This window comes from Gossypium hirsutum, chromosome D05 (genome assembly GCF_007990345.1).
Source record: "Gossypium hirsutum isolate 1008001.06 chromosome D05, Gossypium_hirsutum_v2.1, whole genome shotgun sequence".
Taxonomy (NCBI): Eukaryota; Viridiplantae; Streptophyta; class Magnoliopsida; order Malvales; family Malvaceae; genus Gossypium; species Gossypium hirsutum.
This window is the reverse complement of record NC_053441.1, coordinates 12,546,035-12,565,164: the sequence shown is the minus strand read 5'-3', so window position 1 is coordinate 12,565,164 and position 19,130 is coordinate 12,546,035. Positions and strand designations below refer to the sequence as shown.

General features: G+C 32.8%; 2 protein-coding genes across 5 annotated transcripts; one reads left to right on the top strand and one right to left on the bottom strand.

Moving 5' to 3' along the window:
- Window positions 1–2,940: 2,940 nt before the first annotated feature.
- Window positions 2,941–8,107, bottom strand: LOC107906020 (ribulose bisphosphate carboxylase/oxygenase activase, chloroplastic). 4 transcript variants are annotated; one of them, XM_041093806.1, is made up of 12 exons: window positions 7,652–8,107; window positions 7,460–7,545; window positions 7,046–7,055; window positions 6,566–6,628; window positions 6,079–6,192; window positions 5,883–5,944; window positions 5,041–5,095; window positions 4,687–4,888; window positions 4,440–4,546; window positions 4,251–4,306; window positions 3,893–3,985; window positions 2,941–3,160 (listed from the first exon to the last, which is right to left on the bottom strand). In XM_041093806.1, exons 1-12 carry the CDS (start codon window positions 7,977–7,979, stop codon window positions 3,155–3,157), a joined length of 1,182 nt encoding a protein of 393 aa, XP_040949740.1. In that variant the 5' UTR covers window positions 7,980–8,107; the 3' UTR covers window positions 2,941–3,154. The 4 variants fall into 4 exon arrangements, with proteins under 4 accessions (XP_040949740.1, XP_040949738.1, XP_040949737.1 ...); XM_041093804.1 differs by lacking the exon at window positions 2,941–3,160 and adding an exon at window positions 3,240–3,491 and having other exon boundaries at window positions 3,885–3,985; XM_041093803.1 differs by lacking the exon at window positions 2,941–3,160 and adding an exon at window positions 3,240–3,491.
- A 1,818-nt stretch (window positions 8,108–9,925) lies between these two features.
- Window positions 9,926–13,798, top strand: LOC107906022 (uncharacterized). Its single transcript, XM_016832863.2, has 3 exons — window positions 9,926–10,115; window positions 10,277–10,485; window positions 12,463–13,798. Exon 3 carries the CDS (start codon window positions 12,568–12,570, stop codon window positions 13,639–13,641), a length of 1,074 nt encoding a protein of 357 aa, XP_016688352.1. The 5' UTR covers window positions 9,926–10,115; window positions 10,277–10,485; window positions 12,463–12,567; the 3' UTR covers window positions 13,642–13,798.
- Window positions 13,799–19,130: the final 5,332 nt, after the last annotated feature.

The following is a 19,130-nucleotide window of genomic DNA, read 5'->3' as shown; positions in this document are numbered from 1 at the left end:
GGAAAAATAAAATTGAAAAAAAAAATAGTGGGTCACTTTTAAACACTTTATAAAGTATGGAAGGTTCTTCATACCTAATGCAACCCTAACCAATTTGCAAACCCATTTTTCATTGTCGTCTTTGTGCCTAATCACATCTCACCCCTTTTTTTTGGGGGGGGGGGGGTTTGCTTAGTGATCTCAACACTTTTTCTTCCATATACATATATATATACACGTATAATATTAAAAAAAAATGGAATGAAGAATAGGTCTTTGTTATGGAGTGCTTTTAGAATAAAGTAACTTTTTAAAGATAGCTAATATATGATTTATTTATTCTATAAAAAAATATAATTTATAATAGTAATAAATATCTATATTAGTAATAAAATGTTTAGCTGAATTGACAAGTTGAATAATAGAAATTCATTAAAATAATAAGAGTATACTAAAATTATTATAAAATTCAAGACATTAGTTTTCTTGTTTGTAATTCATGTTTTCAATCTTGAAATGATTAATTCATACTTAAAAAAATTTTGAATGTACAATTGCAATCGCTCACCATTGAAGACAACCATATATTTCAAAGTTTTTTCCTTTCTTCTTTTTTTTTACATACAATGTTATCATTTTATTTTTAAAGAAATAGTAGGAAAATTTGTAAATGTGGAAATTTAAATACTGAATTATATTTTATGTTATATGTATATAGCATTTTCCTTTCAATTAGAAGTAGGGAAAGGTTTGTCAAAATTCGAACTAAATTTTTTAGTCATTTTTATTTGCTTCACATTATATTTTAGTCATTTATGTTATCGTTTTATTACGAAGTGATCATTTTATCGTTAAGCTCCATTACCTCTCTAATGGTAGCCCAAATGGATTTTAAATACCCAATTGGGACGTGAATAGATTTTTAATTAAATAAATTTAATTAATTAATAATTTTAAATTAATTACACCTTGAATTGGAAAAAAAAATCTATCATCTCCTTTTTCTTTTAGTTTTCTTTTCTATTTTGATTGAAAAAGTTATTCTTATCCCAGTTAGACATCCAAGTTAGCATTTAAAACCCATTTGGACTACCACGTAGGAATGCCGTCAGGGAGATAATGGAGCTTAACGGCAAAGTAACTACTTCGTAACAAAACGATAACGTAAGTGACTAAAACATAACATTTCAAAGATAAATGACTAAAATGTAATTTGAAACAAACAAAAATAATTATTTTTGTAATTTATCCTAAAATTTAATTTAAAAAAGAATGAAGTGATAGATAAATTGAAAGGTAGAATAAAACTACGGTACAGTTAATAAAAATTAAAACTACTACCAACATTAGGTCGAATAGTAATCTTGATAACCATATAGAAGACGTAAATATATTTCATAAACAAATTGGTAGATTAGAAAAAACTTGATCCAATGGAAGTCAAAGCTGAAAGGCCAACATGAATGGAAGGATATGACAAAGAGTAGCACTCATCATAATGTGCACATCAAGTTTTGCAAATAGAGTCAAATCATAAATTACCAATGTTGTTTTCTATTGGAAGTATTCTTGGATTTAATAATGTCACCTAAAACTTAAAAACAATGAGTGAAAGCAGTCTGACCACAATAAAAATGATATTTTCCCCAATATATTATAAATAAATAAATAATGTAGCAATTTTTAAAATTCCATTTACGAAAATAAGTAACTTAAAAGAAGGGTAGATTCCATTCATTGAAAAATGAAAAGTTAGTGATAGCATCAAGATAAGGCTCCTTTGCTTTGCGTATTAGAGAAGGTATAAAAATGAACAACCAATCATATTGTAAATTGAAAGAGATAAAACCGAATCTAACATGCCAAGCAAGCATCAAACATTTGCCCACCATAGAGTAGTCTAAAGTTATCTGATAAACAAAGAAATAAAGAATCCTTTTTCTTGTGTGTGTTGAAAATTATTTAGACAAATGAAGACAATATAAGAACCAAGTTTAGTGCCTTTACTTTCTTTTTTTAAGCAGCGTCAAGTCAACTAAGTTTTACTTCTCATTTCCACTCAAGAATTTCCCCATAAACTATCACTAGAAGCTGTAGGAATATTGTCCCAATTGACGGGAAAAAGTTGACAATTTTTTCTTCTTCTTCTTGATTATTATTGGGCAGCCCAATGGCTTTAAAGTGAAATAGGAATGTTTTAGGGGTGTTCAAGAAACAAAGCATTGGATTCCCGATTTAATTGTTCTTTGCACAGACATTAGTTGATGGGAAAACGAATGTCACTCCATTGTCAATATCGTACGAATTAAGCCATTTTACTTTTGAAGAATGGTTTGGATGACGTAAACATCTTAATTACTAAGCCTCGTCATCATAATTAATGAATGAAAGCTAACTTAAACGTTATTGTTAAAGTTTAAATACGTTTTTATTCTATGGAGATCACATCCTAAAACATAGAAAAAAATTGTCCATATTAAGTTATAATACATGTGAGTGAAATTTTTATGTAATTAATTTATAGAAAATTAATATAGAAATTAAATGTAACTTCGGTTGGAATAGTAAAATTTTAAAATATATATATATTATGAGTTCAAATCTTATAACTTTCATATTATGGATTTATCGAAATATAAAAAATATAAATACTCTCAAAATAATCTGAAATTATATAAATTATCATTATTACATATTATTTATTTGAATAAAATAAGTAAAAAAAATTGTGATGTCAATCTATAGCTTTTTCAGTAAACTACAAAAATAAAAAATAAACAATTTAGCTAAATTATGTTTTGATTAATGAACTTTGATTTGTTACATTTTGATAAATAACGTTATTATTTTATAACATTTTAATCACTATATTATTATATGTTATAAGAGGTGTCACTTATAATTATGTCATGTGTGATTCAATTCCCGTTACACCTCTAACAATAAATAATGACACAGTGATTAAAATGTTATTTTTATTTTTTACAAAATCAAAAAAGCTATTGTGGGATTAGATGGTCTAGGGACAAAAATTTTAAATAAAGTCTTTCTGCTGTTATGTCTTTGGAATAATAAGATTAAAAATAACAATAGTACGAGAGGAGATCTTTTTCTGCTTGCCCAACCCTAACCTGATCTCGACTTTGTCCTCACCCAAACCTGCCCGATTCCATCTCTAATCCTATTATTTTGAAGAGGAGAAAAAAGGAAAACCAAAATCCATAGTTAAAATTTAACAATATTTTTCATATAACGGTTGATTTAAAAAAAAATCAATAATCGAATTAGATAAATATAAATGGTATAAAAAAGTGAAATACACATCAACCACCAGGAGAGAAAAGAAAGTAATCCACAAATTAAAAATATTAATAATATTGAGAACAGATGGTATCGAATCAGAGTCAGTCATCAATGTTCTTCATGTACTCCTTTGAAAGTTTAGTGTCCATTATTAGCTGTTGCTCCCTCAGGAGAGAATACCCTGATTCAAGTAAAGCCTCCACCGTTTGCTGTTCAATGAAACATCCCCACTCCCAGTCAAATCACACACACACAAAAAAAAAAACTACATTCACTTCTCTTGCGAGCTTCAACTTGCTAAAAACCATCTTTCAGAAAGAAAAAAAAAAGGGGGGGGGTATCATATCAAGACGTTTTTATATAAACTAACAATCAAAAAGCCAGTGGCCGGGGCAAAGACTGAAAAGGGAATTCCACCATGTTTTGATTTGTTCATCACCTGATAGAAGATGTAATATTTTTGAAGTTCTTTTGGCTTCTGTATGTTGTTTTCGGTAGTTATTCTATGAAAAATGATCATGCACTAGTTATTAACCAATTTTCCTTGAAAACTCTGCTAACAGCATATGAATTTGCGCCTCTAAAAGAAAGTTTATGATTACCATACTACCTGCGGGGGAGTATATACGGGGAGCTCTTCATTCTTCTTCCGTCCGAGAAGTTTGTTTCCAAGATTTTCAATTCCTCCAATATCTTCAATCCACTGTAATGTGGCAGGAGTAAGATGATGAAAATACATTATATTTACTTGTTTTCTTTGAACCGACGAAAAAATTACGTGTCCAAATGACGGCATAAAACAGGTATGGACATTTTAGATACCTTCCTAACATGGTGAAACTAATAATCACTAACTAGCAAGGTAAAAGCAACAATATTGCACCATGTTAGGTATGGCAATCACTTAAGAACGAAAATCCACACATAACTTGAGAACACCTTCTATACCTAAATGAAGAGTTACATACCTTTGAAATCGACCGGTCGTATGTTCGAGATCTAAGAGCTCCATAAAAATCTAAGGCTGTCCAAAACCAAAGAGGAAAAACAATTCAATATGCACTCCATGATATAGTCATTGTTTTTCCCTCTACATAGTTGCTATAGAAGTGACAGAGAAAATCTAATCATGGAGATCATGCAGGATCTGAATATACCTTGATTGGGAAACGTTTCCACAATAGTTACGACCTCGTCCTTAGATATGTCATCTTTCTCATACATTCTGTGAACAATGTTCACAATATCTTCCTTAGTAGGCTGCCTGTATTACAAATGATGTGTTAGATAATAATGGAATAGCTTGATTTCTTTCTTTGAACCACCACAAGACCATTTGATTGTATTGTATCAACAAAGCACCACAAGGGAAGTAAAAAAGAGTGGAGCTTTAGTATCATGTACCAGTAGAACTTTTCCATCCTTCCATCACGGATCAAGGGAGCATAAATGGTTGAAAAATCATTCCCCGTGACAATGATAGGGACTCTATTTGTTATATCTGATTCTCGCCAATCTTGTCCGATGCTAACTCTGGTTGGATTATCTGACAAATTCATTAAGGTACCAACAACAATCTGATTGTTGACCGTCATTTGAGTATTACCTAGATAAGATGTGAAAAATATATAAAGTTTAAGATAACGAATCAGTACATAAGTAACTTTTTAAAACTTATTAAACAAGAGGAAATTTATGAAACTTGAAGCATAATTGGTACAGTTCAAGGTTTTCTGTTCCAGTAAAACATAAGCTCACCAAATCTACCAAGACCAGCATCAATGTCATTGATCATCAGACAACTCATCTTGCCCTGCATTAGTTCAGAAAATTCAAACAAACATGCACTTAAGAACAATTGCAGAAAGTCATTAACAATGATGTGGAACATACAGCATACTGAGTATCTGTAAATATTTATACTGAAAGCTCTGGATATTATTATGGTCATAATTGTTCTATTTTCATGCTAATATGTTTACCATAGTTCTGACTTTCTAAGGCAAGGGAACGACTTTAGCCTTTCCATTCCAATCTCTGTCAGGCACTGACGAACTTAAAATCGGAGATGGAAATAGGAACTCTGACGACAAAGCTTCACCGCTTTCTTGATCGAAAGGTCATATAGATAGTTGAATGTGCTTGTGCTATTTTGGAACATTAAGGCATTTATTTTGTCCAGCTCTCCTCTAGGCGGAAATAGAATTCAACATCTCAGCTGATCATTTTCATCTTATTTGGTAGATTATTCACAGGATTTTGAGGAGTTCAAGCATTTGCGAAGGCTTTGAGTCAAAGTGGCAAAAATGCTCTCTCACTATCTCTTCTTGTACTCGGATTTTTCTCAACTCTCTTCTGCTCTTTTACATCATTATCATGGTTGAATATTTCATCTTATCATTGTAAGAGGACCGCAATATACTTGAAAAAGATGTTGGAGGAGGAGGAACAATCCGTTCGTTGACACATTAAATATCAGTATATCCCTATGCAAAGGCTAATATAACATGCAGATTTTACCATAGGTATTAAAGAGCATTATTAAACTTCATAAACCTAGACATACATATACGAAGAATGAGGGTGGTAAAGCTTCTAACTTGGTTCTGGACCACTTGGGAAGCTGTTCTATAGCGTTCGCGTATCAATTTTCCTGGTTCTCCTGTCAAGGAAACAACAATTTGATTACATCATGTCTTTTCACATAAAAAGGTAATAATAACGGAATGGATCGAATCTCCTTATATTCTTGCAGACAAATGGCAAGGAAGGAAAAACGGTGGAAACCGATCTTACCAGCCCTATCAGATTCTAGTTCCCCCGCAGACATAATTACAGGTTCAATCCCCATAGCCTGAAAAATGAGTTCAGTTTGGAATGTTTTTCCTTGACCTTTTCCTCCCCAGACACCTTCAAGTCAAAATCCAATGTTTCAGAAATAAAATAATTGAGAATTCAAGTTATATACTACATTGGTTTTGCGAGAAATGCCAGAAAAGAATCTGCAGTCCATAAGATATTTAATGCAGTGAAATGTTGTTTCCAGCATAGCTGTTGAAACCATCATCAAGGATTCAAGATTGTTGTGAGCAGTCCTAAGACCCAAACCGTTAAGGACAAATATAACAATGAGAAGTATGGAATTTATACTTAACACTCCAATATATAAAGCAATCCTACCCACAGAAGTAAAAAACAAGTATGTCTAAGCTTTTAAAAATCCCCTCATCCCTTCCCAACCAAAGTAGAAAAAAAAATTCACTTGACTATTTCAAATATATACCTAGAATCAAAGGAATTTTCACGTTGAGAAGATGAGCAAGGTAGTTCTTCACGATGTGGCATGCTGCAGCAAGTAAAACAGGAAAAAAAACAAGTCATCATTCAAGAAAACAAATGATAGGATTATGTCATAAGTTCCAAAATGATAGGATTATTTCAAGAAGACAAATAATAACTATATGACAGGCTCAGCATCAAGTTGGAAAATCAGAGAAAGCTGGCAAGTGGAAGGTCACACATCAGAGATGATAATATCGTGGAATGGTAAAGGGTGATGGATAATAGTATCGACAGTAATATATCGGATTTCTCCTCATTATTAAAGCATATAATAGAAACAAAATAATCTTAAACTCCATGGATATTTCAAAAAACAGAAAATTGAAGGAATGCTCCAGTCACTAATTTCTGCCAGATTTCCTACTTTTCCTGTATCATTCATAGCAATCTTCTCATCTTTGTGCAGTTCCATAAAACTTACCAACTTTATCCTGACAATGAGAAAAGCAAACATAATGCAGTGTTAGCTTCTGACAAATAACAAACACATAAGAAGAAGAAAGGAAATACAATAACAACTTGCTGTCTCTATAGATAACAGCAGAAAAAAAGATAGTGTATATATGTTAACTGCAACTGAATTTAAAGCAAAATTAAGAACTAGACAATGAAAATCTAAGTTCAAACAAGATAGTAAAGTTGAACTGAAAATTATTATTTTATTATTATATGCTAATCACAGCAGAGGTGAATATTTGATAAAGATAAACAAGACCCTGTAAAGCTAATCACATTCTAGTTCAAACCTATCATCAGCCTGAATCATAAAAAGCCACCTTTAACTCAACTTTTCCAAAAGAAATGCAAAAGGAAATTGTTAGCCTGGAAATTTTACCAAGAATACGGGAGCAATGTAATAATCCCCTTGTAGATACTCAAAGGACCTCGTCGCCTTCTGCCTGTAATCAAACACAATATCCGCTACAGATAAAAAAAGAAAAGAAGAGAAAAGATATTCAATTTCATTTCTTTAAACGGTTTGTCTTAAGTTAAATATAAGAAGGAAGAGCAAAGGGAAGAAAATTACAGTCTTTGCCAAGAAAATTCCCAGTGAAAAGATCATCAATCACACCAGCCCTAGCACCAACAGCTATGTTCATGTTATCAGCCTCTTTGCCAAGCCTGTATAGATAATCTCTCCCTTCTGAATCTTTGGCTTCCCAGGAAGACTGCTCTGACAGTCTCTTGGGTTTCTTGGGATTATCAGAATTGCTGTTATCATCGTTGTTTTTTAGTTGATTGGGAGTGGATTTTGAAGAACAAGAAATTGAAAAGGAGGGAACTGGCAAGAGTATCTTTGGAAAGAATGATGGGAGAGTGGAAGGGAAAGAATAAGGCAGTCTGAAGAGAGCCATTTGGAGCCTGGATACTATAAACAGTTGTTTTGGGTTATGTGGTTCTTTTTATTAATGGATAGGTAGGAAAAGTTTTTGGAACATTTGGCGCCACAAACAGACAAGTTACAGTTATGTGACTCTCCTTCTCACCCACCTTTTCGAAACCCAAACGGCTAGAGTTAATTACTCAACTCAAATGACATTGTGTTATGAAAGGACCGGGTCTGGGTCAACCTCAACCATGGTTAGCCAAAGCCGAATGTAACCTTTTCCGGCACGACGAAGGGGAGTTTGACCCTTGACTCCTCTCATGAGGGGAAGTTTCGTGAGTCGATAAAGATTCCTGTTTTCTCAATTACTCAAGCCTTAGTTTTTTTTGTTTACGTTTTGCCGGTAAAATAGCCATTGTTTGGGGAAACCGAAGAGTAGATATTACAAGCGAGCGTGGATTCGGAGACAGTGTTCCAACGAACAACTCATGGGAAAGATTTTTATTCCTTTAAATTTAAAAAAAAAATCATAATATTTGGCAAACAGTACAAGCATAGCAAAATTTGGACATCTCAAAAAGTGAAAATTTTATTAGATTTTTAAAGTTCTTTTAAGTGGAGTTTTTGTTTTATTTATTCTTTTAGAAGAAGATTTCGGAAAAACTAAAAGGAAAATCAAATAGAGAAGGCAAAATATTATATGAGGTGAATTTTTGGAGTTTAGAAGTTTTTGGACAATAGTGGTCGGCGGTTGACAACCATGCTCATCACTCTTTCATCGGAAACCGGTTTTCATTTCTTAAAATTCAAGAAAATGAAATAGAATGAGTTGTAAAGGTGAAGGAGAGGAAAGACGAAACAAATTATGAAAATAAATTATATAAGAGAGAAAAAATTAGGGTAAATTTTACCATTAGTTACTAAATTATGTGTAACTTTTCAATTTGGTTACTTAATTAAAAAGTTAAAATTTGGTCACTGATCTATTCGAAAGTTTTCATTTAAGTCACTGAACTATTCAAAAGTTTTTATTTAATTCACTGGGCTATTAAGTTTTTTTTTTAAAGTTTCGCTAGCGAGTTTCAAGCAATGATTCGACAATCGATACGATGAATCAGTACCCATTGATAAGTAGAAGAACATGCCTTAGCTCAAAGTCGATATGACTGTTAGTGTTGGAGGTTGAATTTTTTTTTTGAATTTTGTTCGTAAATTTGTGACATCTAAAGTTATTTCATGAAAAAATTTTGAGTTGTAGAAGAGAAGGAGAAATAAAGTTTTCGATTGATGCAGACAGTGCGAACAAAGAAAGTTATATAGCATTGATTTTAACAGCTTAGTGACTTAAAAGAAAACTTTTGAATAGTTTAGTGACTAAATTGTAATATTTTTTGGTTAAGTAACTAATATGAAAACTTATCTATAGTTTAATAATTAATGGTGTAGTTTACCCAAAATGTGAATGTGATTAGTTAGAGACAGAATGAGACTTTTTATTTTCTTAATAAACAAGGAGGCATTGGAGAGAGTGATTGAGGGAGATAATGGGAGAAGAGTGAGAGAAAAAACATTATTTAAATATTTTATACGTTTTTTAAATACAATATGTCAAGGTATAAATTATGATATGAAATAAAAAAATATTTTAAAATGACAAAACATTATTTATTTGATATATTAAATCAGTGTTTTATACTTAGATATTATTAATACATAATTTATACTAAAGTTAATTATAATTTTTAAAAAAGTATTTTTAGATATTATTTTTATTAATTTCATTTTATATTATGATTTTATTTTTAAAAAATATTATTTACCTTGATTTGCAAATATTTTGATATAATAAAATATATCCAAACACTCCCTTAATCAAATTTACAAAATTCAAATTATTACTATGTAGCTTTGACTTTGAGGAATTGAAGCACAAGCACTATCTTTCCCTTATAATAGAACTGTTTTTCACTTATAGGTACATATGGTTATGTTTTTTTACACAATGGACTATTCAAATGAGCTGCCTATAACTTGGTACTTTGAATGTCCTAGACAAGTTGGTTTGATTCGTTTGATCGGGAGAATCTAATCTGATGTTCCTTCTGAAGGCTTATACGAAGCTGATGCAAGAAAACATTCTCATTATCTTGCTCCTCCAAGCAAGGTTAGTCTGCCATACTCCTTTCTTTTTGGAAAACAATTTCTGGAATTTCTCATATGTGTAGTACTTCTCTAGTTTCTTCTATAGCCTTGATTTTAATGTGTTTTCTTTAATCTTTATTGACTTATCGAGATGATGATTTTGTAATTTTTTTTATTGTCAAGAAACAATCGCCAAGCAAAAAAGGGAGCGGTCAAGGATGTGATCAAAGCGTCTGTGCCTGGAAGCTGAATACAGTCGGAAATCAATGACAAGCTAAACAAGTCATTCCGGAACATCTAATCTCTTAATGGAGCACCGTAGGGGGTGCATCAGAGAAATCACAACACACGTTAAAGGCAAAGCTTGAATTCCAAAATGCCACTACCCGGAGGTAGTTTTTTTCCTTCTTTTTCTTTATTTTCCCCCTAATTTCTTTATTCTATTCGCATGCACGCTACTAGTTCGTGAATAAACCCAGATTTAAAAAAAAAAGACTGTTGAAACTCCGGAAATCGGAGAAGAGCCTTTGATGATACGGTGTTTCATATGATTTCGAAACCATCTAGCTGAGAAGGCAACGAAATCTCCATAATAAATAACACACAAAAAAAGATAAAACAGAAATCATAATTGTTTGTACAGATTTAAAAAGGTAAAATATATAAAAAAAATGGTGGGTAAAAGAGGAAGCCATGGGAGAGAAAAAGAAAGGGGAGAGTTGGGAGAAGGGAAAGAAGGGCCTTAGGGTCAGAAAGAAGAAAGTAAAAAAGGAACAGAATTAAAATAAATAAAGTTTTTTATTTTTAATTTTATCCTCTCACCGCGTCAAGTGGGAAATTTCCCGCTCATGTATTAGATATTTTTGGGCTTCGGGGAAAATTCCTATTCTAGTCCTTCGCCATTTGACGTGTTTGTAGTCAGGTTTTTTGTCTGCTTCAATTTAGTCCTTGTGCATGAAATCTCAGTCCTATTTCAATTGATCCCTGAGTTATTTTAAGTTTTTATAATATTGAATATTGAGTGATAATTAATTTGCGAATATGTTCTAGGAATAAAATTTTAGTGTTATATATTAGACATTGTTATGGGGCCACAAACGGTTGGCTCTTTTCAATTGTACCCCCAAAGACCGACGTCTTTTTTCTTTAATAATAATGAATTCAATTTAAAAATATATATATGTTCTTGAAATAAAATAAGATAAAATTTACTATTTTGAAACCGCAAATGGTCAGTTGGTTAATTCGTACTCCATAAGTGACCTGTTTATTATTCCATTAAAACAAGCGGGAAATCTACTACCGTCTTTTTTGCCCTTCACATTGTTGGGGGAATAGATTTTTAGAATTTTGGATAATTGTCAGTTTAGGTTCTTCGTTGTCCGGTTATTTTGTAATTCGGTCCTTATAATCCCTACGTTTGTGATTTCAATTCGGATTCAATTTGAACCTCATGTTTTTAAAATTTTGATGGATTGCAAATGGTTGACCGATACATGGTGTTCTGCAAGTGGTTGAAGCCCAGTTTCTTTTAAAAGTAAATATATATCTATATATCAGATTTCTCGGAATCGCGGAGGGTCGTTTTGTTAATTCGTATCTTGCAAATGATTGAGGTATATTTTTAAAAAAATGTTAACTGAACCATTTTATTAAATTAATAAAAGTGATATTTATGTTTTGTAAATTGAAAAATTCATCGAGCCGTGTCTCACAAATGACTAAGGCTTATTGAGTTTTTCGCCCCAAAAGTTTTGAGTTTATCTTTTTTCTCCTAAACTAACAATCAAAGTATTTTCAGATTATTTTTTCCAAAATCATTTTCAAACATTTTGAGTCGTAAATAATTAATCGTAAAAGGTATCTTGTAAATGGTTGAGATGTATCTCTTTAAAAATTTAAAAAATGAAGTATGTGAATTTCTTTAAAATTAATTTAAGTAATTATAGTCAAATTAGATAAGAATAACTTAGAATAATAATCAAAATTTTAGACAATACTAATGTGGTATTGTCCATTAGAACAGGGGTTGCAGGGTGCTAATTTTTATCCATATGTTCAATAAGTATCTAATCACATTTAATCTAAAATGATTAGTGGTAATTCTATATAAAATATTTTCGTGTCTAGTATGTTTGGATTTTTTTTTTTTGTTTTGAACCATCACATTATTATTTATTCTTATTTTTTTTATTCATTTTCTTCGATTTCCATTTTTGTTACGTATATTTGTATATATGAGTTAAAACTATAATTCATATATACTCATATATAATATGTGTATAAATTAAAAAAAATTAAAGATTTTGTATACTGTTACATTAGGCTGCTGCTTTTGAAGTATCAATTGATTGCGTTTGTTTTCGCAGGTTTTCTTCTATCCTTCTTATGTTGTCTTAGTTCTTTTCTTAGTACTCCTTAGTCTTCACCTAGCACACTTACTCTTCCCTTACTCCTACAAAAAATTGTTTATCATGCCTCCTCATACCTCCTATAATAGAGCTACTAAGAAAAGGGCTAGGACGGATGGTGCGTCATCTAGTGCTGTTTATCCATCGTCCATATCTGATTGCTTCCGCGGTCATGACGATCTTAATAAATTCAAGACTTCCTTTGCTACTCGAAATGTTCATATTTCTCGCCCTATTGACCTTCCCTTTCTTCGCGATGAACTCGATTTTCGACACCTTTCCACCTTGAACGAATGGGGTTGGCTTTATTGCCTCCAACTTACGGGCCCTTGTCATGACAACGTCGTCCGAGTCTTTTACTTTAATGCCGAATTCAAATACGGTGATGATGGTAAAACTGTTACTGCAATCACTTCGTATGTCATGGGTGAGAAAGTAACCATTACCCCTGCCATTTTGTCTCAATACCTTAGGATTCCTCTCGATGGTGATCCGACTTTTTTAGGTTCTTTCCCTTCGACCTTAATCCTTAAAGATGATCATGCTAGTGATTTAGAATTACATGATCGGATCCTTCATCTCATCCTCACTTGGACCATTAACCCTACAAACAAACATGCGATCTTGCGCAAAACCGATTATTGGTTCATTCATTGTTTTCAAAGTAAGCATCATCTTAACCTTCCGGTCCTCATGTTCCTTAACATGATTGAGGTTGTTCGTTGGCCCCTCTCTAGCAACAAAACCCTTAAGTATGGCACCTTTCTCTCTTTCATCTTTCGCCAACTTAAACTCAAGGTGTCTGTTGATCCAGGTCGAGCCATCGATAGCTTCATTGGTATTTCCTCTGTTCATAGCTGTGGCTATTATAAGGAGGATGGTAAATGGGTTCATAAAGACAAACTACAGGCGGCAGCGGCACAACAATTACAAGGAGAAGTACAACCCGAGGAGGAGGTACTTGCCTTACCTCCACCACCGTCACCTCGCACTTCGGCCATCCTTGATGCCATTCATGGTCTTTCCCAGCATGTAGATGCTCGTTTCGATGCCTTAATGCCTCGGATTTTTTATTTGGAGGATCAAATGGCTCAACTCGTGTCACGTTTCCCACCTCCGCCATCATCAGACGATTAATGGTTGTTTTAGATGTGGATTTTGTGGCTGACTTGTTGATTCTGTTTAGAATTGCTCTCTTTCCTTGTTTTGGTTCACTTTTATGACCGTCGTTTATATTGGATATTATTCTTGTCGATATTTGGCTTTTGTCACATATTTTCGATTTGCATGGTTCTTTTTGTTGGATGTTTTGATACCTTGATGCCATGTTAGCTTTTGTTGGGCGGTTCTTGCATGATGTTTATTTTTGTCATATATCATTGAATGTTTACGGAATATCCGACTCCTGATTTCAAATGGTTATTCAATCGGTATTGTTGACTTTTTCATATTACTAATTTTTTTTATATACCAAAAAAGGAGAAACATTGCTTATAAGCTATGAAAATTGAATTTCTAAAGTTTTAGTGAAGTAAAATTATTTTAAATTATTTTTCAAATGTATCTAAATCAATTAGAGAATATAAATACAAGTTAAAAATACTTCTTGTATTGAAATCAAGAGAATTCCATTTAGATATTCATTTCTCGTAAGTTTTTTGTACATAGTCTTTTAGGTGTTTATTGCAATATCTTTTACCGTTCTAACTTTTATTGTTTAAGTGAGCTAACATTTGTAAGCACACATCTTTGAGAGCTATTTATGGTTTACATATTTTCTCATTAAAATTAAAACGAGCATGCTTAAGGTTTTTGGGTAGAAAACCGTAACGGAATTGTAAAGAACAATTGAGCCATAAAAACTTAGCTTTGTGAAATGATAGAGATTGCGAAGGTTATACATTTTTCTTAAAAGCTTTTAATTTAAGTATAATAAATTGAGAAATATTTGGTTGAGGTATAACAAGATAGTAGAGGCAAGTAATCGGGGTCGAATCACTAAATCAATTGCCTAAGTAAGAAAAAATTGTTAAAAATTTAAAATACCAATTCAGCTCCTTTGTATTTTTGGATCGTAAAACATAATTTATTTAACGAGGATAATATTATAATTTTATACTTATTACTTACCTATTCTTTAAAAATATTTTATCCAAACAAACTTTGTAATGGCCCAAATTTGAGGTTATCGGAACAGTGGTTTCGGAACCACAAATCCGATGAGAAAAATTTTATTTTTCTTATATTTTTATGGTCTAAAATTTCACAAAATGATTTTTTGAAAATTTCATTCGAAAATTTCGACGTTTGGGCACTCAATTTAGTCAAAAGGACTAAATTGTAAAAAGTGCAAAAGTTGAGTTCTACATGTTAGAGGTGTCCAATTGTTATGAAACTTTAAATTGGAGGTCCTTATATGGTAATTATACCATTGGTAACTTGGTAGACAAAAATGGACATGAGATAAGTGAAATAGAAAATTTTTAAGTTAGGGGCAATTTGGTAATCTAGTAATTAAAATGAATTAAAAGGGAAAAAGATGGCAAAAATCATCATCTTCTTCATATGAACGAAATCAGCAAGGGGGGAAGCCATAGTTAGGGTTTTCAAGCTTCCAATCTCCATAGTAAGTGATCCCAAGCCCCGTTTTTAATGTTCTTTACGTTTTTGAGATCCCGGTAGCTTAATTTAGCTTATTCTAGCAATAATTTAACCTAGGGTTTATATTTGGAAAAATACCCATAGGTGAAAAGTGTTTATTTTAATGTTTTATGATAGAATATGAAGCTATAAATTATGTTAAACAACTTTTGCTAAGCGATTTTAAGTGAAAACGAGTAAAACGACATAATCGGTAAAAATACCTAATGTTCATAAGTACATGTTAGAGTGGGAATTTGATGTTTCCATAGAAGGGAAAAATGTTCAGAATGTTATAAAACATAAGAATAAGAGATGAAGTTTAATTTCCGAGCCTTGGGGCAAAAATGTAATTATGTAAAAGTTTAGGGGCAAAATTGTAATTTTGAAAAAGTTAGAGTCGAGGGCTGTTTTGATGAATGTGATTATTAAATAAGTTAAATTTACTATTTTAGATCAAGAAGTACGAAACTCGAGGTTAGACAAAGGGAAGAATAAAGTTGAAGACTAAGTTGGTGAATTTGGCTATAATTGGTACCGAGGTAAGTTTACGGTAAATAAATGCAATATTTCAATATTTATTATTAATGCTGTTAATTTCCAGCAATTATGAATTTATTTTATGAATTTATTTGATGATGATCCAAGCATGAAATGATAGAGAATTAAAATTTAAAAGTCCCGTTGATACATAAGGATGGTACTGGATACGAATGTCATGACATTTGGGTAAAGAGATCCCATGTAAGGCCATGTCTGGGACATGGCATTGGCATCCTTAAGATCATGAGAGGTCCCCTGTAAGACCATGTCTGGGACATGGCATGGGCACCGAGACGAGAGGTCCCATGTAAGACCATGTCTGGGACATGGCGTTGGCACCGAGATGAGAGATCCCCTATAAGACCATGTCTGGGACATGGCATGGGCACCATCACGAGAACATCCCATGTAAGACCATGTCTGGGACATGGCTTTGGCATGTTATTATCAAAAGAGACCCGAGTATCCTTATTATTCCAATGTAGCTCAACGGGCTTGTAAACGAATCATGTTCATGAAAGTTCAGTTTAAAGCATAAATGGCAAGCTCAGGTAAGTTGTAAGACTTAAGAACTTATTATACTATCAATTGATGTTCAACGATGCAGCAAGGATTGAGTAAGTTATGCACACAAGTATTCTAAGTAAACAAGTAAGAGAACTAGTATGAGATTAACTAAAGAGTAAACTAGAGATATAGACATTGAGTTTAATTATTTAAGTTAAATATTGTTATTTATTTGCTAGTAAACTTACTAAGCTTTATGCTTACTTCTTTTATTTCTCTTTCTCTTATAGTATTGCAAAGCTACTTCAAGGATCCTAAAGAAGTCGGAGATCGTCCACACTATCAACTACAACTGCTCGGTATTTTATATCGAAACACGTTTGAGTTATGGCATGTATAGGGATTTAGTTATTTTGTATGTTTGTAATGATGATTTTGCTAATGAGTGATGTGTAAGTATTTGATGATGTATGGTTATTAAAATGATTAAGGATGAAGGTGTTTGTTGTTATGAAAGATTAGGTGATAAATTATGCATGGAAATCATGAAAGGATAAAATTTTGCAAAGAAACAGAATTCAGGCAGCACAGTGACGTGAATTTGAAAAATCACCCAAGATAGTATAAAATGAATTAGAGGGTGAATGATATATGAAATTAAATCTTGTTGAGTCTATTTTCATGGAAAAATAACGGTGTAGAAAAAGGAAATTTATATTTTAAGATATGTGAATTTTAGTAAGATAGGGTCAGAACTGTTTTTGGAGTCCCCTGTTCTGAGTTTAGAAAATAATTACAAATTGTAAAAAAATGGTTATGAGTTGAAATTTACATGCTTAGATTTCTTAATGAGTCAATTTTCTGTAGAAACAAGTAAGAACTTCACATGAAAATCCTACAGTGAGAAAACTTATTTTTAGTGACTAGAGGTCAGGGCACTCAGGTGGTGAAACAGGGGAGACTTTAACTAATAAACTGTACTAATTTGCTGAACCAAAAATTCTAAAAATTTTATGGTGAGTATATATATGAGTCTAGTTTCAGGGAAAATTTACGGAATTAAATTTCGAGTTCTGTAGCTCAAGTTATAATTAATTTAGTAACTGCTGCGCGATTGGACAGATTTGCTGCGAATAATGAAATAAATTTTCAAACCTAGTTTTTATGCTCCGAATTGGTAAGATAAGCTAAGTAATGCCTCGTGCTCGACTCCGAAAACGGTCTCGGGTAAGGGGTGTTACATTTTATTGGTATCAGAGCCAGGTTTATACTGATCACAAAAGCTTGAAATATTTGATGACACAGAAAGATTTGAATTTGAGACAACGCAGGTGGCTTGAATTGATAAAGGATTATGATTTGGTTATTGATTACCATCCGGGTAAGGCTAACGTGGTAGCTGATGCTTTGAGCCGAAAATCTCTATTTGCTTTACGAGCTATGAATACCCGGTTGTCACTGTCTAATGATGGTTCAATCATAGCTGAATTGAGAGCTAAATCGACATTTCGTCAACAAATATGTGAAGCTCAGAGGAATGATGAGAAGTTACAGGCTAAACGGGTGCATTGTGAGTCAGGTAATGATTCAGAATTTCAGATTGGAACTGATGGTTGTTTATTATTCAGAGGCAGAGTATGTGTACCGAAGAATTCAGAACTTGTACAGAAGATTTTACACGAAGCACACAGTGGTATTATGTCCGTACATCCGGGAGGTAATAAAATGTATAATGACTTGAAAAAGATGTATTGGTGGCCGAGTATAAAACGTGATATCTCTGAGTTTGTATCAAGATGTTTAGTATGTCAGCAGGTTAAGGCTGAACATCAGGTACCTTCGGGGTTGCTTCAGCCAATCACTATACCGGAATGGAAATGGGAAAGAATCACTATGGATTTTGTATCTGGGTTACCGTTATCTCCGAGGAAGAAAGATGCCATTTGGGTAATTGTCGACCGATTGACAAAGTCCGCGCACTTTATCCCAGTATGTATGGATTATTCTTTAGATAAATTGGCTGGATTGTATATATCTGAGATTGTTAGACTACATGGAGTGCCTATCTCCATTATATCAGAGAGAGATCCCCGATTTACGTCTCGTTTCTGGAACAAATTGCAAGAAGCTTTGGGTACTCAGTTGTATTTTAGTACTGCATTTCATCCTCAGACAGATGGCCAATCTGAGCGTGTAATTCAGGTATTGGAAGATATGCTCCGATGTTGTGCATTAGAGTTTCAAGGTAATTGGGAAAGGTATCTACCTTTGATTGAATTTGCTTATAATAACAGTTATCAATCCAGTATTAAAATGGCTCCGTATGAAGCTTTGTATGGTAGAAAATGTAGAACACCATTATATTGGACAGAGCTCAGTGAAAAGAAGATACACGGGGTTGATTTGATTCGGGAAACAGAAGAAAAAGTAAGACTGATTCGGGATAGTTTAAAAGCAGCTTCCGATCGTCAAAAGTCATACGCCGATCTTAAACGAAGGGAGATTGAATTTCAGGTGAGTGATAAAGTATTCTTAAAAGAGTCTTCTTGGAAGAAAGTTCTCCGGTTCGGTCGAAAGGGTAAATTGAGTCCAAGATTTATCGGACCATATGAGATTATAGAAAGAATTGGACCAGTTGCTTACCGATTGGCTTTATCACCGGAACTCGACAAAATTCATAATGTATTTCATGTATCTATGCTACGACGGTATCGATCGGATCCTTCACATGTTATTACTCCAACAGAAGTAGAAATTCAGCCGGATATGACTTATAATGAAGAACCGGTTAAAGTATTAGCACGAGAAACAAAGGAGCTTAGAAACAAAAAGGTAAATCTGGTGAAAGTGCTATGGCAAAAGCACGGGATTGAGGAAGCAACATGGGAACCGGAAGAGACAATGAGGAAGCAATACCCGGATCTCTTTACTGGTAA